This window comes from Oncorhynchus mykiss, chromosome 8 (genome assembly GCF_057628025.1).
Source record: "Oncorhynchus mykiss isolate SJ-2025 chromosome 8, ASM5762802v1, whole genome shotgun sequence".
Taxonomy (NCBI): domain Eukaryota; kingdom Metazoa; phylum Chordata; class Actinopteri; order Salmoniformes; family Salmonidae; genus Oncorhynchus; species Oncorhynchus mykiss.
The window spans coordinates 56,886,083-56,910,348 of NC_143029.1; the positions used below are offsets into that span (position 1 = coordinate 56,886,083).

Below are 24,266 nucleotides of genomic sequence, written 5' to 3' on the forward strand. Positions count from 1 at the left end.
GGTGAATGCCAGGAGAACACTACCTGTCCCAATACATAATGCCAACTGTAAAGGTTGGTGGAGGAGGAATAATGGTCTGGTGCTGTTTTTAATGGTTCAGGCTAGGCCCCTTAGTTAAAGTGAAGTGAAATCTTAACGTTACAGCATACAATAACATTCTAGACGATTCTGTGCTTCCAACTTTGTGGTAACAGTTTGGGGAAGACCCTTTTTTTGCATCAATCTTAAGCAAGGCATCTAGCCCATCACAGATAGTAAATTGTTGAAATGAAAACAAAGATTCATTAGAAGCTGACTGGTTAACCGTCGAGTCAGCTAGAGGCTGGCAGAGGGAAGAGCAGTCGAATGACTGACTAGGGTCAATTAAACCATCGTTTCGCTCAAATAAAAAGCCCGCCAAGATAAAATGATGATTCAAAGCATCACTTATCCTATTCTTCTCAGTCATGATGCCAGAGTCAGACAGAACTTGCTGAGGCAGGGAAGAAGAGGAATGTGTACGCTTCAGTGCGTTTACTGTTTTCCAAAATTTTGAAGGATCACCAGCAGAGTCAAAGATAGAGCTTAAAAAGTAGCTTGATTTAGCTTTATTAATTGAGTACATCTGTTTCTCAATTGTCTGAAAGACTGCCAGTTAACTTGATTTGACCCAGGGCTGATTTCTCATTTGAATACGCTCAGATAGCTCAGAAGAAGGTTAGATCTATATTTCACTCTGAATTGTTTAAAATGGGCATGTTTATCTGCCAGAGGAATAAATATGGGGGATACATTTTGTAGAACCAATCCATGGTCAGGAATACAGGAGAAAGTGCCTAAATCAGAGTAGTGCATGTCATGTCTCCCTCACCCGAGGGGATTTTTGATTTTTTTTTATGTGCCTTCTTAATTAAACGATGAGTATTTTGCGGTTAATTAAACTATGAGTATTTTGAGGTTTCTTATCTCTAATACATACTATGGCACAATGACCACTGAGATCATATGCAAATACTCCACTGGACAAATATTTATGGAAGTTGTTAGTATGAATTAAATAAATCAATGAGGAATTAACAGGGTTTTTCACGTTTAGCCATGTTGGTTTTGAGATCAATTGAGATCGAATAAAATCAATGCATATACTCTTAAATTGATTTGAGGCCGCTGATTGCCAATCTAGAATAAAATTCCCATTCCCTAAAATGGCCAACTCCGAGGAAAATGATGATAATGATGCTGACCGTCCAGGCCTATTTTAGGCTGTGTTTTTGAAAGACACCCACACCTTTGATACATACCTCACCACCGTGACCGTCAAATATCCCGAATATAGACGGATGACTCTTGTTGGTGATGTCCGTGAGCACCTCGAAGCGGTCCTCCATGTGGTCACGCCGCCCCTGAATGGAGTACACAGCTACATTGTTATTTTTGAACTCCCAGGTTTTGGAGAACTCCGCGTCTAGGACGCTCAGGCCCCCCAACCTGTCGTTCTGCATTATCTCCGCCACTTTCCCCTTCACCATCTTCACCGCATCCCGGCTAGACTTGACGATGGTCTTCACCTCGTCCGTGTGGAAGAAGTAACTCCATAAGGCCAAGCTAATGCATAGCAGAAACAATGTCTCTGGCCTCAGGAGGAAATAACGCATGATCCGACCCAAAAGAGACAACAGCGTCATTGTGTCTCCTATCATCACACGCAAGAAAACTACTGACTCTCGCTCCCCTCGTGCAATTCACTCCATTATATCCGTTCAATGGGACAATAAAAAACGTCCACCATATAAATGTCTGATGTCAGAACTGCTATAAATATATCTAATTGGATTTAAATGGTCAATGTATTCCCAGGATTTACTCAGCCGAATATAGCCACAATGAAGTGAAGAGCGAAGGAAAAACTAGGCCCGCTGTCTTGAAATATACACGCGAGACTGTCCTCCTGGCTCTCGGAAGGACAGCTGCAGCAAGAGGATCTGCGGACAAAAAAAACTCGTTATGAAGCCGCTTTCGTCTGTAGCCCATTGCAGGCTTCGCGAATAACGGGCGAAGACCCAGCGGAATGTGAGGAGTTGTCACCGGGGGCGACGTAGGGGTTTGGTGGCCTCTTTTTGCCTTTACCCCGTTTCTCGTGTGGGAAATGCTTCTATTCAGCTTCTACTCATCCGCATCAACAACAACACCCCCCCTCCCTCCTTCCCTCAGTTTTCAACTCTAGTCTGGGATGACAGCGTGCGCAGCTGCGGCAGAACGTCCTGATGGATCATCACAACACTTGCAGCAAGTGAGGGAATAGCCTTATTATTAATTATTTCTTAAATATAGCTTTCATTTTATTCCAGTAGGCTTATTTAGTTTTCTTGAGGAATATGACACCTTTCAGTCCGGTCAGCTTACTGAAATGTAATTTAACTGTAGAGTTTATTATCATTAAATGTTTTTATTGAAATGTTAGGGCTATTCAACTTATTACACTTGGGTATCAGGTGTGTTGGTGTTGGGATGCACATTGGTGGCTGTCGGGGAAAGGGTTAGTGACCACTGAACACTAGCCTTAAACAGTACCACAAGTAATGTTGTCTTGTAGCCCTCTGGTGGCTGAAACACATTTCCTTTTGTCCCTTATTGAGGTGAAATACAAATTGTCCTTCTGAACTGCTTTTCGACTGTAACGCCGGTGTTTCACTCGTGTATACATCCATATAATACTAGGGAAATTGTGTTTCCATATCTAGGGCTGACAGTGAGGGCTTGTGAATCAACGACCTCTGTATAATCAAAACAGTTGATATTGAAAAAAAAACATATATATATATATATATATATATATATATATATATGATATATAAATACAATTATATTTATTTGTTCTATATGATTACGTTGACAATGTAAGTAATAATGAACTTGCCATGTCAATAAAGTCAATTGAATTGAATTGATTTGTGAGAAGGTGTAAAAGTTCACAGTTAGCCATTGTTATATAATGCCCAGTGAGACACAAGTACTGGCCCGCATATTTTTTAAAAACCTTTATTTGTTACCTTGTCAGCTCGGGGATTCGAACTAGCAACCTTTAGGTTACCGGCCCAACGCTCTAACCACTGTAGTAAATCCTGTGTATGGAAATGGAATTCAAAGTTACATATGTATTTACATCGTAATTACATAGGCACGCACATTGTGTATACGTTGTTACAGGCCTCTTACACATTATATACCTGTTTGTGGGGTGTCCTATTTTCAAAGATTTGCAAATAAACTCACAATGGAAATAATGATCATGTAAGGGAAGGTCTAACCACAATTAAGTTAATGAATTACAATACACAGAAAATGTTTATTCTGTAATTCCACAAACTGCAAATAAATTGTCACAGGCTATTGTAGGCTACAATGCAACAATGTGAACCTATGCTGTAATACTGGCCTACACTGAGTGCACAAAACATTAGGAACACCTGCTCTTTCCATGACATTGACTGACCAGGTGAATCTCAGTGAGATTCTTGAGACAATTGCGACATGGATTGTGTATGTGTGCCATTCAGAGGGTGAATGGGGCAAGACAAAATATTTAAGTGCCTTTGAACAGGGTATGGTAGTAGGTGCCAAGCGAACCGGATTGAGTGTGTCATGAACTACAACGCTGCTGGGTTTTTCACAATACTTCACTTGGACTGAAATAGGTGCCGGTACTCATTTTGTGTGGCGGTGCTGTTTATATTTAGGTGCAGGAGCTCCACTAAACTTTTGAACTAGTATTCTATAAGAGGAACCAGAGCACCAGCAGTAGAACATTTGAGGTGCCGGTACTCTGCTCCAGTGAGCTCCTGCCCAAGTCAACCACTGGTTTTTCACACTCAACAGCTTCCCATGTGTATCAACAATGATCCAGCCAACATGTCACAACTGTGGGAAGCATTGGAAGCAACATGTGCTCCTCTTTTCAGTTCGCTGCAGCTAGCGACTAGAACGAGCTGCAACAAACACTCAAACTGGACAGTTTTATCTCAATCTCTTCATTCAAAGACTCAATCATGGACACTCCTACTGACAGTTGTGGCTGCTTTGTGTGATGTATTGTTGTCTCTACCTTCTTGCCCTTTGTGTTGTTGTAGGTGCCCAATAATGTTTGTACTTTGTTTTGTGCTGCTACCATGTTGTGTTGCTACCATGTTGTTGTCATGCTACCATGTTTGTGTTGTCATGTGTTGCTGCCGTGCTATGTTGTTGTCTTAGGTCTCTCTTTATGTAGTGTTGTGTTGTCTCTCTTGTTGTGATGTGTGTTTTGTCCTATATTTATATTGTATTTTTACATTTTTAATCCGAAGCCCCGATCCTTTCAGGAGGCATTTTGCCTTTTGTTAGGCCGTCATTGTAAATAAGAATTTGTTCTTAACTGACTTGCCATTTAAATAAAGGTTAAATAAATAAATGGGCCAGCATCCCTGTTGCACGCTTTCAAGATCTCGTAGAGTCCATGCCCCGACAAAGTGAGGCTGTTCTGAGGGCAAAAGGGGGTGCAGCTCAGAATTAGGAAAGTATTCCTAATGGTTGGTACACTCAGTGTATATACCATGTGAATACACACTTTTTTAGCACTATGTAATGTAACATGGGTAGCCTGGCTGACGCGACTGACGTGGGACACAGTGAGAGAGAACTGTGACACACTGGTCTGGAAAGGAGCCCGTTGTTAGTGCAGTATTCGTACAGAAGTTGTCTCTTCACCCTGTTATCATCCAGAAGGTGAGGTCAGTACAGGTGCATCAAAGCTGGGACAGAGAGAAAAACAGCTTCTATCCCAAAGCCTGAAACTGAAAAACAGCTTCTATCCCAAAGCCTGAAACTGAAAAACAGCTTCTATCCCAAAGCCATCAGACTATTAAATAGCCATCCGGCTTCCACCTGGTAACTATCCGGCTTCCACCTGGTTACACAACCCTGCACCTTAGAGGCTGCTGCCCCATAAACATAGACTTGAAATCACTGGCCACTTTAATAATGGAACACTTGTCACTTTAATAATGGAACACTAGTCACTTTAATAATGTTTAAACACTCTTTACATACTGCTTTACTAATTTCAACTGTATATACTGTATTCTATTATACTGTATTTTAGTTTATGCCACTCTGACATTGCTCATCCTAATATTTATATATTCTTTAATTCTATTCTTTTAGGATGTGTGCATTGTGTGTACTGTTGTGAATTGTTAGATTTTACTGCACTGTTGGAGCTAGAAACACTTCGCTACACCCGCAATACCATCTGCTAAACCTTTGTATGTGACAAATAATATCTGATTTGATTTGAGTTTTGATTGGTTCTCTCAAAGACCCCTTGTTGTTGGGTTTGAAAATCCAACAATTGTATTGGAAGGGAGCAGCGCTCGGGGGCTGTATGTGTCTGTCCATGTTGGTGTTTAAGTGAGAAAGAGACAGAGGAGAACCAATCGGTAAGGATCAACTAATCTTGCGCACAACATCCTGGAGCCTTTCCAGACTCTGAAGTCAGGAAGACTTTGAGTTAAGGGTCAGCCAGGCTATAATATGGACCACATTATTACCAAGCTCTCATTGGGATATATATTGGGGGATTTGGGGTGTCAAACTCATTTCCTGGAGGGCCTTTGGGTCTGCAGGTTTCACTCCACAAGACAGAAATGGTCGAACCCAGAGAATTCACTGCAATTTTGCGCCACACAATGCATACATGCATATTCATCAGACGTTCTCACTTTCAAGAATAAGATCTTAAGGCAACAGCCGCTGGATATCAAATGTGAGCCTAGATTTGTTGAACAAAGGTCTCTCTATCTTAACTTCCTTTGGTTGATTCTCTCCCTCTCTGTTGAATGAAGAACATAGTTGCGGCCTGCCCCAACCCTGTAGCTCACGGCTTGTGGACATTCAGAAAAAAGCACATTGAGAATGTGATTACAGATCTAAAGCCATTTAAGGCTACATGTACCCAACCTCCCAAAAAATCCTTACCTCAGAACACCTCTCCAGGTGACTATCCCATTAATAGTGAAGAAAAAGTTGCACTCTGTGTCTGCATTGATCATGACTTCATTCACGGGACAATCAAGCAGGGTCATGTTTCGGCGTAGGAGACCTTCATCAGAGCCTTGAGTAGGAACCTGTCATGAGGCACCTAAAGCTTCAGAGGAGCACATGCAAATAGCGACTGCTGGTGTTGGTTTCACAGACGAGGCCACAGTACAGCATCGGAGGGGGTTCAAACTTCAAACCTCAAACCACACCTCATCCGGTGTCAAGGTAGAGGGTTGACATCCTACCCATAAAGCCCTCTGAGAGGAGTTGTAAAAGTCAGCAGTACTGGGTTTCCTAAAGGTTGGTGGGATGTTAGATCAAGGTGGTTATGGAGGCTCGTTTGAGAAATGTATCCCTCCCTCTGCGGTTGTGTTTTGGTCCCTTCCGCTTTGAGGCGGTGCCAATGTGGTGTGGTCGCCCTGATGCCTGACCGTACGGTCCTGCCACCATCTCACATGGGGTATGATCCATTACTAACAGGTGTGTGTGTGTGTGTGCGTGTGTGTCTGCGTGTGTGTTGGTGCGCATGCACGTCTGTTTGTGGCAGCCATATAGAACATCATATCACACATCACAAAGACCCAAGGTGAAAGGAAAGAAAGTCCTGTGTTGTAGTATGTTATTCTAGCACTTCATGACCATATCCCTCAGGTTCTCACCTTGTGTCCGTGCCAACCCACCCTTCCTCCAAATCCCAGTGTGTCCCTTGGTCTTCTCTCATTGGTCAAGCTACGGAGGCAAGAGGCTAGCAGACACAATAAAAGGGAAGAGTTTTGTTGTTGAAATCACCAAATGCAGGGAATGGAGTGAACAGCAAACCATTTAATTTAAAGGTAAGCACAGAGTGCTTCATTTGAGGTCACTTTGTATGTGAGGTAACTTTTTTGTTTAGGCCAGTCCTCAGAATTGTTCATGAACTGATAGCTACTTGTTACTAAATGTGATTTACTACCTTCATCTGTGTTTATTCTCTCTCTCTCCACTTCTCAGATCAATGCACACCAAAAGCCGCTGACATGCCCTCTCTTCGTTTGCTCGCCATTCTCACAACCCTGCTAGCGGTAGTCTTGATGGCGACCCAGTCGTCCGCAACCAGAACAACCCGCAGACCAAAGCCTCAGAATACCAAGAAGCCCCCTCGCGGAGGTGGTACCGGAGGAGGGGGAGGAGGTGGCGACCAGCCGGCCCGTCTGGGCTTCAGGCAGACCACCACCACCATGTCACCCTCCAGTAGCCTGGGCACCGACGAGACCACAGAGGATACCATGACGGACGCCTACTCCCTGTCCCCCACTGACAGCACCACCTACGCAGGCGACGCCTACCCCACAGAGTTCCACACAGACTCCATGGCGCTCCCGGGAGCCGGCATGGGAAACTACACCCTGGACTACAGCCACTGCTACTTAAACGTCTGCGAGTGCTGCCCGCCTGAAAAGGGCCCCGTGGGGCCCCCAGGGGAGAGGGGGCCCCCAGGGCCTGGAGCGGAGAGGGGTCTTCCAGGTAGACTAAAGAATATAAATTGGCGGCCTCCCGGGTGGCGCAGTGGTTAAGGGCACTGTACTGCAGCGCCAGCTGTGCCATCAGAGACTCTGGGTTTGCGCCCAGGCTCTGTTGTAACCGGCCGCGACCGGGAGGTCCATGGGGCGACGCACAATTGGCCTAGCGTCGTCCGGGTTAGGAAGGGCTTGGCCGGTAGGGATGTCCTTGTCTCATCGCGCACCAGCGACTCCTGTGGCGGGCCGGGCGCAGTGCGCGCTAACCAAGGTTGCCAGGTGCACAGTGTTTCCTCCGACACATTGGTGCGGCTGGCTTCCGGGTTGGATGCGCGCTGTGTTAAGAAGCTTGGTTGGGTTGTGTATCGGAGGACGCATGACTTTCAACCTTCGTCTCTCCCGAGTCCGTACGAGAGTTGTAGCGATGAGACAAGATAGTAGCTACTAAAACAATTGGAAACCACAAAATTGGGGAGAAAAAAAAGGGTAAAAAAATAAATAAAAATAATATAAATTGTGTCGATTTTAGTACAGAGTGACCTTAAACATACATAGGGATCGTGACTGTACTGGATAGTGACCATAACTCGTAGTCTGTGTTTGGTGTGCTTGCATACAGTATGTTGTGTGTGTGTGTATGGAGGCTCATTAGAGAAATGTATCCCTCCCTCTGCGGTTGTGTTTTGGTCCCTTCCGCTTTGAGGCGGTGCCAATAGCTCCTCATATCCTTAATAGCTCCTCATATCCCTCATACCTCTGCTCTTCCCTCCTTCCCCCTGTCTTCTTTCAGGTGTACCTGGAGAGAAAGGTGATGTGGGACTCATGGGACCTCCTGGACTGGATGGTATGCCTGGAGCTACTGGACTTGAAGGAGATAAAGGTTAGCTTGCCAACTCTCAAATACAACTTTTAAAGGACCCCCACAGAGGCCACTGTTTCGACGTCATTTCCTGACCTAGAGAGGAAATGCCCATTTTGGTTTCCCCTCCGAAGAATGAGGAAGGCTATTTATACATATTCATGAATTAGGTGTGGGAATTTCCACGTGGAGATGATAAAAATCAAAGATGGCAATGACAGCTGTCAGTGTTCCTAGCTAGCATGCTTACCTTATCCAGCTAGCCATCTGTCTAACCTTAGTTAGCTAGCTAGCCATCTTGCAAACCTTATCTCGTTAGCTAATGTTATCTCCATAGTTTTGGCATCTTCCAAAGAGACGCCTCACAAGTCCTCAACTGGCAGCTTCATTAAATAGTACCTGCAAAACACCAATCTCAACATCAACAGTGAAGAGGCGACTCCGGGATGCTGGCCTTCTAGGCAGAGTTCCTCTGTCCGGTGTCTGTGTTCTTTTGCCCATCTTAATATTTTATTTTATTGGCCAGTCTGAGATGTGGCTTTTTCTTTGCAACTCTGCCTAGAAGGCCAGCATCCCGGAGTCGCCTCTTCACTGTTGACGTTGAGACTGGTGTTTTGTGGGTACCATTTAATGAAGCTGCCAGATGAGGACTTGTGAGGCGTCTGTTTCTCAAACTAGACACTCTAATGTAATTGTCCTCTTGCTCAGTTGTGCACCGGGGCCTCCCACTCCTCTTTCTATTCTGGTTGGAGCCAGTTTGCGCTGTTCTGTGAAAGGAGTAGTACACAACGTTATAAGAGATCTTCCGTTTCTTGGCAAATTCTCGCATAGAATAGCTTTCAATTCTCAGAACAAAGAAGAAAGTTCTTTGTTTCTGGCCATTTTGAGCTTGTAATCGAACCCAAATGCTGATGCTCCAGATACTCCACTAGCCTAAAGAAAGACCGTTTTATTGCTTCTTTAATCAGTACAACAGTTTTCAGCAGTGCTAACATAATTGCAAAATGGTTTTCTAATGATCAATTTGTCTTTTAAAAGGATAAACGTGCCATTGGAACATGGGAGTGATGGTTGCTGATAATGGGCCTCTGTACGCCTATGTAGATATTCCGTTAAAAAAATCTGCCGTATTTCTGATCAATTTGATGTCATTTTTATGGACCAAAAATGTGATTTTCCTTCAAAAACAAGGACATTTCGAAGTGACCCCAAACTTTTGAACAGTAGTGTATGTATATGTTTTTTTTTTAATACAGACTAGCTTAAAAATAAGTGACACCTTTTCTGGTAAAAAAATGTGGAGGTGCAGAAACATACATGTATTACCCCATGGTTCAATCATCTCAGTCACAAAGAGGAATAACTTTGAAGCTGTTTCTGATTCATAAACAATTCCATGCTGGTGGGTAACATTAAAACAAAACCCAGCCCTGAATTGAAACCTAGACAGAAAATGATTTGTATTTCATATCATAGGAAAAGACACCTCATTTACATGGATTTTCACAAAGTGGGCAGTTCAGATTTGTCACTTCAAGCCCAAATATATCATACTCTGGCTAAAAGAAAGGATGACTTATTGACTTAAATCGTTGTTCAACATCATGGGTAAGCTCTGGCCATCGTCTTTCAAGCTCAAAAAAAAGTGTATTTCTACTGGTGTAGGTTTTTAAAGAATGTAATCTTGGTTTCTACATTTATTGCCCAAAGTGTTAGCTACTATGCTATCTGTTATCTCGTTATTGAACACGTCGCTTTCTGGTGCTGATTTCAACCAATCTGTAACTTTGATCTAAAATGGAGCATTAATGCTGGGGACTGATATCTATACCCACACGTTTAAGATACCAATCCTTCTCTCTTTCTATTTGATAGGTGACAAAGGCGATCAAGGAGACACGGGGATGCCTGGTGCTCCAGGGATACTTGGGAAAGAGGGACAGAAAGGTATACAATGTTCGCTAGATGTCATCAGAGTAATGTGGGGAGGCAGAGTAGCTCTAGTATAATGCTATTGCTAGAATACCACACTATATTAGGGGAGAACAGTCATCTTATTAGACTGAATGTCAACTGTTGTTTCACTATCAAATTCTGGCTACAGTAAGTGACTAATTTCATTCTCACAGGTGACTTGGGCCCCAAAGGAGAAAAAGGAGAAACAGGCCTCCCTGGCTTGAAAGGAGACCTAGGAGAAAGGGGAAAGCCTGGGTGGAATGGGACCCAGGGCGAGAAGGGTGACCTGGGTAAAATAGGCCCTGCAGGTCCCTCCGGGCTGACTGGCCCAATGGGACAGAATGGCCAAAAGGGAGAGATGGGGGAGTGTCCAACTGGCGAGAAGGGAGAGAAAGGGGAGGCTGGCTTGCCTGGCCCCCCTGGGCCGAGGGGGTCGGTGGGACCCCCAGGAGTAAATGGAAGCAATGGTCTACCAGGGCCTGTAGGTCTGAGGGGTCAGCTAGGCTCCCCAGGAGGGAAAGGGGAGGCAGGGGGGCGGGGGCCCCCAGGCTTGAGGGGCATGCCTGGGCCGAAAGGAGAGAAAGGCCCCAAGGGCCCACGAGGTGTACGGGGTCCCAAGGGCCCGCAGGGGGAGACCGCAGAGCAGATACGATCTGCCTTCAGCGTGGGCCTCTTCCCCAGCAAGTCCTTCCCCCCTCCAGGCCTTCCCGTCAAGTTCGACAAGGTCCTCTACAACGAAGAGGAACACTGGGACCCAATGCTCAGCAAGTTCAATTGCACCCACCCCGGGGTCTACGTGTTCTCCTACCACATCACCGTGCGCAACCGCCCCCTGCGCGCCGCACTGGTGATTAACGGCGTGAAGAAGCTGCGGACGCGTGACTCCTTGTACGGTCAGGACATCGACCAGGCGTCCAACCTGGCTCTGCTGCGTCTGGCATCAGGGGACCAGGTATGGCTGGAGACGCTGAGGGACTGGAACGGAGTCTACTCCAGCAGCGAAGACGACAGCACCTTCACCGGCTTTCTGCTCTATGCCGACCCCAAGGCCTGACCTGCGACCTCGCCTGTGAGCCCGGCTTGACCTCTTCATGACCTGTATCCGACAACTCCGCATCCCCTCCAAACGCTTTGCACCACTCGGCTAAATCATCTCTGTCAATGTTGCTATTGCTACTGCTGCTAACTATTTTTCTGCCTATTGCTATCACAACAATCTGACCAAATGCTTGCTGTAATTTGGATGGGAAAGGCTGTAACACTTAATGCAACGCTTACGCGCTCTGACAATGCAATAAAACACTGCTAATGCTTGAAATGAATATTGTGTGTGTTTATAGATTTGAACATATCTAGACTTTACTGATCTTAGCCTTAGATTCAATCAGATCAAGCGTTTAACCGGCGATAGCCAACACCCGCGTAGCTGATGTTTTCGATGTGTTGGACATGTAGCTGTGTTCGGAGCTGTCAAGTCGGTGAGCAGCTGCTCTTAATAATTGTCACAAAGCCACACCTGTCCAACTCGCATTAGAAGTTGAGAGTGAGAAAGTGTAGTCTATACATAAATAATGTCGCAAAATCATAAAACAAAAATAATGAGGATTTCTATTAGCCTAATCGAGGTGTAGAGTACATCTCACATTCCAGTGTTTGAACTTGTAAACAAGGCTGCATGGAATTTCTCCTAATGCGTCTCCATGCAACCAATGGCAATGTCCGCTTTAGGTTTAACATCAGGAGCTACTTGTGGATATGGCAGCTCTTACGCAGTTGTTATGCGGATGTCGGCCAAAGCAGATCTGATTGAATAGAGCCCTTAGTTTTGTCAACTGCCCAATCCCAGCTCAGATTAGGGACAGTTTCACCCATTACTACTTGAATGTGCTCCTCACAGTAATGAGCCTTCATCATTGTTGTGTCATAGACATACAGCTCCAAGGTCTGGGAGTGATGGTGGTTGATGTGTGAATGCATTATGTATTACAGCCTACTAATGTAATGGTAGTATATGGTCACCACCAAAATATGTCTGACTGAAATGTACATTTTATTTCTACCACTAGAGGGCACTGGGATATCACAGTTTGAAGAGGAGGGCTGAATGAGGATCGTATTGATTGTACAGTATCATGTAAAATAAATCATGTTTAAATACATGAAAATAAGGTCTCAAACACACACACATGCAATACGTGTTTGTGTTACACTATCCAAGCAGCAGTAGCCAAATCGAATTAGAAATCTAAATAAAGCAGGTTTATATTCTGTTTTTACTTAAGCAATAATGCACGAGGGGATGTGGTATATGGCCAATATACCACGGCTAAGGGCTGTTCTTGGGCACGATGCAACGCAGAATCTATGACCAGTCTATGACCTCCCTCCTACATGATGTCATCTTTTTGGAGTTGGATGGAGGGAAAGCAGACTATTGTTTATGAGATTAATTATTTAAAAAGGCATTTAAAAAAAAAAGCTAAACAGAAATGCATGGAATAAAATATCATTCAGAATAACTTCATTTCTATTTCAAGTTTTTTTATTTTGAATATTTAATATATAATAAAAAATAAAAAATAATAATACATTTAATTTGTAAAGCGCTTTTAATTACAGTGTTATCTCAAAGCTCTACATAGGCAAAAAATAATGAAAAAATAAATTACAGCAAAAACTATAAAAACATCATACATTTAGTACCAAGGCAGGAAAAAGCAATAGCAGTCTAGGTGCTAAAATGACTTTCCAGATTAGGACTATAAGAAAGGCAGTTTGTAGAAATGTGTTTTAAGGCTCATTTTAAAAGTTCTGATTGATGGAGTGGTCTCCGATGGTCAGGGAGAGCATTCCATAGGCCGAGGAGGAAGGCAGTAGAATGCCCAGTCCCCAATAGTACAGAGATGTGTCTTCGGGACTTGAAGCAGTGGTGAATTCCTGGAGCGGAGAGCGCAAGGTGGCTCTTTGATAAAAAATTTGGTTGCTGTTGTAGTTGGGAATCAATCCATTCAAGGCTTTAAACAAGGATTTTAAAGTCAATCCTATAGTTGGCCAGTAGCTAGTGGAGTTCAGCAAAGAAGGGAGTGATGTGGGATGACTTTTTGGTCATGTTTAGGACTCTAGCAGCACTATTCTGGAGAAGTTGTAGCCTCTGAAGTGATTTGGCTGGAAGGCCCCCAAACAGAGCGTTGCCGTAGTTGAACCGAGAGAAGATGAAGGCGTGGACGAGTTTCTCTCCAATGGGGATGTATCACTTCCTGTTGGAGAGGTAGGAGGAGCACTGCGGTGTGCTCTCTGAGACACGGCAGGAGGATGCTGTGGTCAATGGTGTCAAAGGCAGCAATGAGATTTAAGTGGAAGAGGCAAGGTGATCTCAAATCTAAAGCTATCAGTAGGTCGCTGGTAACGTTCACCAGAACTGTTTCAGTGCTGTGCAAGGGCCGGAAACCAGACTGGGAAACTTTGTACAGCTGTTTGAAGGTGGTTTGCAACTACTTTCTCCGGTACTTTTGATAGGAAAGGGAGGTTGGAGATGGGCCTGTAGTTGGACAGGATGTCATGGCCAAAGTTGAGTTTCCTCAGTAAGGTACCTCCCCGGGCAGCAGGGACTTGTTGATGAGGGTGGTGACAAACTGAAGTAGATTAGATGAGCAGGTTTTGAGTAAGGATGTAGGGATAGGGTCAAGGGAGCAAGTGGTGGCCTTCATTTTAAAGATGATTGACTGCACAGCAAGCGATTACACTGCTCAGATGAGGCTGCAAGAGGGCATGAGTTTGCAGAGTTGAGAAGGCGGTTGATGGTTGAGAACAAGGTTCTAGGGTTATCTTTGATCTTGTCAATCGTGGTGGAGTAGAAGGCTGGTTGTGCTTAAGGAGGCATAGTAGCTTGCTTGGTGGTCTTTGTGGGCCAGTAGATGGGCAGTGAGGCCATCCTTCCTCCAATGCATCTCAAGCTTACGGCCAAGAGTCTTCTTTCAGCGCAGTTCATCAGTGAACCATGGTTAAGAGTGTTGTTGAGGTTACTTATATGTTTTTTCGGGAGCAGTGATATTTAGGGTAGTAGTCAGAATGCTGTTATACAGGTTCACCATGTCGTCGTGGGCAAGTTTACTGCAGTCAGACTCAAAGTGGGCTAGATGTGTTCCAGGAAGAGGGATGGGTTTATTTAATGGTCTCTTTGGGCTCTGGAGAGGAGTTGGAGCACTCAGACAGTATAATAAACCGGGATTTGCCGGGCCAGGCAATGTTTTTCATCTCCTCAATTGTCCAGTGTTGGTGATCCTACTAGAGCCGCTTCTTATTGTTTTTAGCTGATGGGAGTGGAAACCGGTGTGGTCGTTTGCTGCAGTAGCCCATCCGTGACAAGAACCAACGAGTTGTGCGTTCCGAGATGCCGCTCTGCACACCACTGTTGTACTGTGCCGTTATTTGCCTGTTTGTGGCCCGCCAATTAGCTTGCACGACTCTTGCCATTTTCCTTCGAAATCTCATCAATGTGATTTTATCGCCCACAGGACTTAGCGCTGACTGGATGTGTTTTGTTTGTCGCAACATTCTCTGCAAACCCTAGACCCTGTTGTGTGTGAAAAGCCCAGGAGGCCGGGCGTTTCTGAGATACTGGAACCGGCGGGCCCGGCCTCGACGATCATACCACGCTCAATGTCGCTTAGGTCACTCGTTTTACCCATTCTAACGTTCAATCGAACAGTAACTGAATGCCTCGATGCCTGTCTGCCTGGTATGAATAGCAAGCCATGGCCATGTGACTCACTTTCTGTAGGAGCGAACCATTTTCATGAACGGGGTGGTGTACCTAATAAACTGAGAGTATACTAGAGTGAGCTATGTCAAGTATAGAAATAAATATGCGGTGTATAGCTTTTGGAAGAGAGTCCAGAATAAAAATATACACTAACTATACAAAACATTAAGAACACCTGCTCTTTCCATGACATGGACTGATCAGGTGAATCCAGTTGAAAGCTATGATCCCTTATTGATGTCACTTGTTAAATCCACTTCAATAAGTGTTGATGAAAGAGGGGAGACAGGTTAAAGAAGGATTTTTAAGCATTGAGACAATTAAGACATGAAGTGTGTATGTGTGCCATTCAGAGGGTAAATGGGCAAGACAAAAAATGTAAGTGCCTTTGAACAGGGTATGGTAGTAGGAGCTAGGCGCACCGGTTTGTGTCAAGAACTGCAACACTGCAGAGTTTTACATGCTCAACAGTTTAAAGTCAAATCAAATCCAATTGTATTTGTAAAAACAAAAGGGGGAGTCAAGTCAATGCAAATAGTTCAGGTGGCCAATTGAATAAATGTTATTCAGTCTTATGGCTTGGGGGTAGAAGCTGTTAAGGAACCGTTTGGACCTAGACTTGGCACTCCGGTACCGCTTGCCGTACGGTAGCAGAGAGAACAGTCTATGACTTGGGTGACTGGAGTCTTTGACATTTTTTTGGCCTTTCCTCTGACACCGCCTAGTAAATAGGTCCTGGATGGCAGGAAGCTTGGCCCCAGTGATGCGCTGGGCTCTACCCACTACCCTCTGCAGTGTCTTACGGTCGGATGCTGAGCAGTTGCCATACCAGGCGGTGATGCAACCTGTGTTTGGACCATGATAGTTTGTTGGTGATGGGGACACCAAGGAACTTGAAACTCTCGACCCGCTCCACTAAAGCCCCATCAATGTGAATGGGGGTGTATTCGGTCCTCCTTTTCTTGTAGTCCACAACCATCTCCTTTATTTTGATCACGTTGAGAGAGAGGTTGTTTTTCCTGGCACAACACTGCCAGGTCTCTGACCTTCTCCCTATAGGCTGTCTCATCGTTGTCAGTGATCAGGCCTACCACCGTTATGTCGTCAGCAAACTTAATGATGGTGTTGGAGTCATGCTTGGCCACGCAGTCGTGGGTGAACTGGGTGTACAGGAGGGGACTAAGCACGCACCCATGAGGGGAAAACGTGTTGAGGATCAGCATGGCAGATGTGTTGTTGCCTACCCTCACCACCTGGGGGCGGCCCGTCAAGAAATCCAGGATTCAGTTGCAGAGGGAGGTGTTTAGTCCAAGGATCTTTAGCTTAGTGATGAGAGCATCGGCTTTCAGACCAACAGGCTCCAAGACAGCTTCTACCCCCAAGCCATAAGACTGCTAAATAGTTGTGTAAATGGTTAGATGGACCACTAGGGGTCAATGTCTTTTAACTATTGTGTGCTATACTAAATAAATGTTCATTGGACCTGATGACTCTGATCATTGAACAACTTAAAAAGGATATTATCGAGATAGCAACCTCAGTTGAAAATTCACAGATAGCTCTACGAGACGAGCTTAATGACCCCATTAAACTGGATGATCTCATTAAGAGTAACGCTGACCTTCAGACTAAGATTACGAGCGAACTGAAGGAGAGGAAAATCAAGAAGTATAAACGCAATTTGGAAGATAAGAAAAACGGACTAATATATCTCTGGCAAGACTCTGAGCACAAGAAACCAAAAAAACAGAAGAGACAAGCCAATTTACCTGTCCTACCGTGAGTCAAGGAGGAGATGGAGCCATTAACCCAATTGAGGTACCTGAGAACTCTGAGAGAACCACGTTTAGAGCAAAAAGTTCATTTGTACCTCCCCCCAAACATAATGCATCCATAGAAACCTTCTGTAGGATTGTTGAAAATTATGTAGGTTACCTACTGAAAGACAAACAGAAACACAAATCCTACTATAATCTGAGTAGAGACGAGAGAATGGCTCTTAAGGACTTAAAGTCAGATCCTTCGATTATCATAAAAAAATGTGACAATGCAGGAGGAATTTGTGTACAAAACAAATGTGACTATTTGAATGAATGTCGCCGACAACTATCTAAAGGTGACTTCTATTGCAAACTGAATTGTGACCCAGCCCTGGTATTCCAGCAAAATATCTCATCCACAGTGGAATGCTGTGTGGAATCAGGACAAATCACTAAAACAGAAGTTGAATTTCTATGTGTGAAATTTCCCAAGATACCAACTTTCTATACCGGCCCTAAATTACACAAACAAGTGTCTCCTTCTCCAGGAAGACCCATTGTAGCAGCCATCGACTCTGTGACATCCAATATTTGTACATTTGTGGATTACCACATTAAACGGATGGTTGAGAATCTCCCATCTTATGTCAAAGACACTAGTCACATGATCTCATTGATAGAGGGCTTAGGAAGGATCCCAGAGGGCACCCTGCTGGCCACTTTTGATGTGGAGAGCTTGTACACTAACATGTACACTAACATCCCACACACTGGAGGCTTGCAGCCACTACAACACTTCCTTCAGCAGAGAGACTCTACCCTTGCTCTCCCCCCCCCCCCCCCCCCTCAACTATGCAAACCTGAATGTGGGACAATTTGAAGAAGAATTCCTTTTTAAATCAGAGACACACCCCTTACAGTCTAAAATACTTATGTGGAAGAGATACATAGATGATGTCTTTGTGCTCTGGGAAGGAAGTCAGCAGGAACTAAATTCATTCCAAACTCTACTAAACGAGAGCTCTGAATACCTCAAATTTACCATGCAGACCGACGAGAGATAAATAAACTACCTGGATTTATGGATTATCAAAGAGAATGATGCATTACACACAGACTTATAGACAAAGCCCACAGATCACAATACCTTGCTATGTGCAGATAGTATGCATCCCCTTCCCCCTCAAGAACGGTCTACCATATAGCCAGTTATGCAGGGTTAAACGAATCTGTGGCCACCAGACAGATTTTGACAACGATGCTAAAAAAATGACAGATAAATTCTAAATGAGAGGCTACAAAGACAAACTCTTGATGCTGCAATGATGCAAACACCTCAAAAACCAAGAGCGGAATTACTAAAAACTCAACCAAAGAAGAAAAACAACGCAACCATTTTTTGCACTAAATACACGAAGGTTTCGGAGAAAATGAAAGCAATCCTGAAAAAGCACGGGCATGTTCTGCAATCAGACAAAGAAAATCGCACACCTTTTCCAGGAACCCTCACTGGTGGTCTATAAGCTTGGTCGCAATATTGGAGACAGTTTGGTGAGATCTGACCTGCCCCCTGAGCCTACTCTACTACAAATGTGGCTCATGCGCACAGTGCAATATCACTATAAAAACATCTTTCTTCAGACACCCACATACAGGTCGAAAGATCCCTGTTAGGGGCATCATCTCATGCAAGACCAAGGGAGTAATCTATCTCATCACCTGTTCATGTGGAAGAGCCTACGTAGGACAAAACGAAAAGACAATTAAAACAACTCATAGCTGAATCCGGTGTAAGAACATTGACTATCCAGTAGCAGCTCACTTTGTTGAAGCCAACCATCCCATCTCCTCCCTCAAATCCACAGGCATTGAGCATGTTGCTCTACCAAGGAGAGGAGGTAACGTCGAGATCCCACTACTACAAAGGGAGGCTTACTGCATATCCTATCTAAAAACATTGACCCCTTAGTGCTCTGAATATTGACTTTAATCTCAGGCCCTTCTTATGAACACCATTTTCCTTTATGAACAAGTCTTATAAATTGAATTTATTTATTTTTTTACAGCTTATTAGCGTACACCTAATATGTTCCCCCTGTTGATGTTCATTATATATTGAGGTTGAACCAAAAGACTACATGTAACAATAATTAAATATGAAATGATTGTGAAATTGAATGAAACAGTGTATGTTGACATATTCCATTATGTTTTTATATGATCACAATAGCATAATATATTTAATATGCCATATACTCTTTTTTAACAGTTTCACTAATTAATTTGAATTAACCTAATCATTATTACACACCCCTCACTACTGGCATCGGTTGCACTAATTGCACTGTGTGTCTACATAACCTGGTTCAAGTATTCATGACATTACCCTGAGGAAGGCAGAGTGATGCCGAAACGTTGGTAAATATTAATTAAATTGCTGGGAGATTATACATGGAGTGTGTGACTTTCTTTATTTTGATTAGTTTACAGGTTGGGAATTTAGCCATGACACCGGGGTTAACACCACAAGTCTTACAATAAGCACCATGGGGCTTTTGATTGACCACAGAGAGTCAAGACACCCGTTTTAACATCCCATCTGAAAGACGGCACCCTACACAGGACAATGTTCCCAAATGTAATCAAGGTTTAGTCAAATGTTTTGTCTGTTTAGGCTTCATGCGGTCGGTTTGCATTCAATGTTTTTTCTATTTTTATAATCATGTTACGGCCCCTGACCAACAACAACAAAAAATATGAAAGTGTACAGTTGAAGTCGGAAGTTTACAGACACTTAGATTGGAGTCATTTAAACTCGTTTTTCAACCACTCCACAAATGTCTTGTTAACAAACTATAGTTTTGGCATGTTGGTTAGGACATCTACTTTGTGCATGACACAATACATTTTTCCAACAATTGTTTACAGAAAGATTATTTCACTTATAATTCACTGTATCACAATTCCTGGGGTCAGAAGTTTACATACACTAAGTTGACTGTGCCTTTAAACAGCTTGGAAAATTCCAGAAAATTATGTCATGGCTTTAGAAGCTTCTGATAGGCTAATTGACATCATTTGAGGCAATTGGAGGTGTACCTGGGATGTATTTCAAGGCCTACCTTCAAACTCAGTGCCTCTTTGCTTGACATCATGGGAAAATTAAAAGAAATCATCCAAGACCAAGTCTGGTTCATCCTTGAGAACAATTTCCAAACGCCTGAAGGTACCACGTTCATCTGTACAAACAATAGCACGCAAGTGTGAACACCATGGGACCACGCAGCTGTCATACCGCTCCTCGAGATGAACGGATTTTGGTGCGAAAAGTGCAAATCAATCTCAGAACAACAGCAAAGGACCTTGTGAAGATGCTGGATGAAACAGGTACAAAAGTATCTATAGCCACAGTAAAACGAGTCCTGTATCAACATAACCTGAAAGGCCGCTCAGCAAGGAAGAAGCCACTGCTCCAAAACCTCCATAAAAATGCCAGACTACGGTTTGCAACTGGCCATGGGGACAAAGATCGTACTTTTTGGAGAAATGTCCTCTGGTCTGATGAAACAAAAATAGAACCGTTTCATAATGACCATCATTATGTTTGGAGGAAAAAGGGGGAGGCTTGCAAGCCGAAGAACACTATTCCAACTGTGAAGCACGGGGGTGGCAGCATCATGTTTTGGGGGTGCTTTGCTGCAGGAGGGACTGGTGCACTTCACAAAATAGATGGCATCATGAGGAGGAAAATGATGTGGATATATTGAAGCAACATCTCAAGACATCAGTTAAAGCTTGGTCACAAATGGGTCTTCCAAATGGACAATGAGCCCAAGCATACTTCCAAAGTTGTGGCAAAATGGCTTAAGGACAACAAAGTCAAGGTATTGGAGCGGCCATCACATAGCCCTGGGCAGATCTGAAAAAGTGTTTGCGAGCAAGAAGGCCTACAAACCTGACTCAGTTACACCAGCTCCGTCAGGAGGAATGGGCCAAAATTCACCCAACTTATTGTGGGACGCTTGTGGAAGGCTACACGAAACGTGTAGGCAATGCTACCAAATACTAATTGAGTGTATGTAAACTTCTGACCCACTGGGAATGTGATGAAAGAAATAAAATCCAAAATAAATCACTCTACTATTATTCTGACATTTCACATTCTTAAAATAAAGTGGTGATCCTAACTGACCTAGACAGGGAATTTTTACTAGGATTAAATGTCAGGAATTGTGAAAAACTGAGTTTAAATGTATTTGGCTTAGGTGTATGTAAACTTCCAACTTCAACTGTATATACACACTCACACACACACTACACTGACACGCTCACACAAAACCCACACACATTCACAGACTGTACTTACACTACGTACACACACACACATAGCACACACACACGTTTAACTCATCATATGCTGTGGCTACTCTGTTATTTATTCTTACTATTATTATCTATTGTGGTTCCTAGTCACTTTATCATGCATTTATGTACATATCTATCTCAAACACCTTGTAACCATGCACATGAATCTGGTCATCCCTGAATACAATTGAATTGTTGTGCATTTTATTCCTTTTATGTCACACATTATTATTATTATTATTTGTTTTACTCTGCATCATTGGTAAGGGCTCATAAGCAAGCATTTCACGGTGTAGTCTACACCATTTGTATTCGGTGCTTGTGACAAATATAATACCATATTATTTTATTTAAAATAAATTTGACACTTAGTAACAATGTTTGCTGGGATTAACACCTAAACCGCGAAGTGGGTGACTGACTGGAAAACGACTGTCACTGCAGGATTAGATGAAAAAAAATCCGGTCATTGTTTACAATCTGTGTCAAATACTTTCTATTTTAAAACCTTCAGGAACTATGTAAACATTCCCGTTAAACAGACGTGCTAATCAGAGGGAAAGAGGACCCATATCATAACCAGCAAACAAAATAGAAAACAGTGACTTCTATCAATTGCAATCAATGAAGACTTGACGATCCATTATTTTCCCTGCATATTTTTTTTGTAGTAGGTTTAAGGCTATTCCTAAAATTATTTTTAAATTCTTCGTTCAGGGGGTTTCCATGTTGCATTGGACGTTCAGCACTGTCAGCACTCAACACAAATATAGAAGTGACTATGAATTTCACACAATGATATATTAAAAAGAAAACAGTGTTATTGTTTGAAACATTTTTGTCTCCTGTTTTGTTGCACCTACTGACCTGGGCAATTAAAATAATTAATGTGATCCTCCATGTATTTTTTAAAAATGTTCTGCGTTTGTGAAAATAGAAACCGATAAGATGCCAAATAAATGGTAACTTGGACCGTTTAAAATAAAAAAACTTCACTCTGCTTGTTGCGACAAAGACTTTCACATGATACATAGCCTATTTTTTTCCACTGAGGTAATAATTTGAGGCAGGTAGACTTTGCTCATCGTGTTATTGATATACGTTGCATGCAGAATGACGGCACACATGTATCCAAACGGGTGTAAAACAAACTACAATCTCGCTTTCCTGACCATTTTTATTTGTTGTAAATGATGTCTTCAAGTGGTTGTCTTCATCTACAATTATCTGTTCTTCTCAAGGTTTCTTCTCTTGCCAGTATTGCTCTGTGAATGAGAAGCGCCTAAACTGAATTTAAAAAAATAAAAGAATACAACCCCAGCATAAAAACAAAAATGGTGCAAGAAAAGGTAGATGGGACTTTGTGACAAGTCTAACAAACCAGTTATACTAGCCATCACATCTTATCAATCATCTCATGCCAGGTTGAGACCCAATTGTTTCAGGTTGAGACCCAATTGTTTCTGTGCTTCTACACCTGCATTGCTTGCTGTTTGGGGTTTTAGGCTGTGTTTCTGCACAGCACTTTGTGACATTGGCTGATGTAAAAAGGGCTTTATAAATACATTTGATTGATATTTGTGCACCAGCACTGCCTGTGCTGTTCACCCTATCTCTGTACATAGGATATTATAACCATAGAATGTCCATGCACAAGAAGACCACGTTTGATCAAAATACAAATGAAGGAAATCATTTCTGTCGTGAGTGTACCATAACTTGCACGATGAGTAAATTACAAGTCAGCCCTTCTGGTGATGGTCTTGAGTCATACACGTTTAATAGAAACCATAAAAAGGAGTGACGTCGCCACCTGTGGGTAGAGAACGAGAAAAGCAGCTTTCCACCGTCCTATTTGTCCAGGTCAAAAGACATAAACCATTTATGTGTGTATGTGTGTGTGTGTTGGTATATACTGTGTGTGAAAATATAAATAACTGCCATGGCGGTGTAGGCAGTGTAATCTGTACCCAGCAGGCTGGTTCCCCACTGTGTGAGAGTCAGTGTATTGTTCCTGCAGCGCAGCAGATAACAACTCATTAACATACAGAATCATTTGGCTGCAAGAGCCACTCTGCCATCCATCTGCACTGAGCTGATAAATCCGCTCACACGCGCACGTGCACACACAGACATGCATGTACACACACACACACACATAGACACCCGCCCGCACGCACGCACACACACACACACAAACACAGTCCCCCCCCCGCCTTTTTCTGTCACTCTCTCTCATGCACTTCTCTGTCCCTGTTTTCCTGTTTCTCTTTTTGGATGGACAGTATGACTGCAGTCTCCGGGCTGCAGGTAAATGTTTGGCAGTCGAGCCACAGAGTTAGTTATCGAGGTCGCAGTCCAGTCAGTCATAGCCTGATGTGGAATACTGGAGGGGTCCTAGAACACCTGGGTGCCTCCGCTTTACTAGAAACACTGCACTTTGGTTTTTGCTATATCTGCAAGTGCAGCCGATATCCCAGTAATTCATACAAAAACATGAAACATATTTTGTACTGCAAGATGATCATTAAGTTAAATGGTCGATGTAGCGTTCATGCATCATAATGGCTTCCGTGGTTTACTTCTTGAGTTTTGTGCCGCATCATCGTGAATGAACAACTCTTCGTGTTTCATGTGATTGTTGGGTAATGTTCCAGATGGACTGAGTGTGGAAGGTCTTAAAAGAGTGTGAACCACTTTCACAATGGCAGGATATCCTGAAGGTCACTGAGCCACTCTGACCTTTTCAGGAAGTTGTCACTTGCTAAGAGGAAGTGAGGATTCCAGACTCCAGTGGGAGTGTTTTACATGCCGTGATATGGATTTACTGCACATTGTCCAGGCTGTGTTGAAGGGGGCGGTTCACTGCATTTGTGCTTAATTTAGCCCACAAATATAGGAATGAGTTGTTTTTTAATTCTTGCAATTGTTGTTCAATAGTCTGAATTATGTGATGGGTGATGCTTCCTAAAATAATAATAATAAGTAAATAAAGAAAACTGAATCATAAGAACGCT

General features: G+C 43.3%; 2 protein-coding genes across 3 annotated transcripts in view; one reads left to right on the plus strand and one right to left on the minus strand.

Moving 5' to 3' along the window:
• The window catches only part of LOC110530155 (protein phosphatase 1L), a 26,118-nt gene extending 23,876 nt beyond the window's left edge, over nt 1-2,242 (minus strand). Inside the window, exon 1 of one of the 2 annotated variants that reach the window (XR_016482469.1) lies at nt 1,281-2,188. Coding sequence is in view for 1 of the 2 variants with exons in the window: in XM_021613003.3 (XP_021468678.1) it covers nt 1,281-1,679 (399 nt within the window). In the remaining variant the exon portion in view is untranslated. Of the gene's footprint in view, nt 1-1,280 lie in introns of both variants that reach the window. The other variant, XM_021613003.3, reaches the window with a different exon arrangement.
• otol1a (otolin 1a) overlaps nt 1-11,680 on the plus strand; it is a 16,094-nt gene extending 4,414 nt beyond the window's left edge. Inside the window, exons 2-5 of the mRNA XM_036985713.2 lie at nt 7,042-7,554; nt 8,338-8,427; nt 10,282-10,353; nt 10,536-11,680. Of these exons, the coding sequence (XP_036841608.2) occupies nt 7,068-7,554; nt 8,338-8,427; nt 10,282-10,353; nt 10,536-11,416 (1,530 nt within the window). The 5' untranslated portion in view covers nt 7,042-7,067 and the 3' untranslated portion in view covers nt 11,417-11,680. The remainder of the gene's footprint in view (nt 1-7,041; nt 7,555-8,337; nt 8,428-10,281; nt 10,354-10,535) is intronic.
• The last annotated feature ends 12,586 nt before the right edge of the window (nt 11,681-24,266 follow it).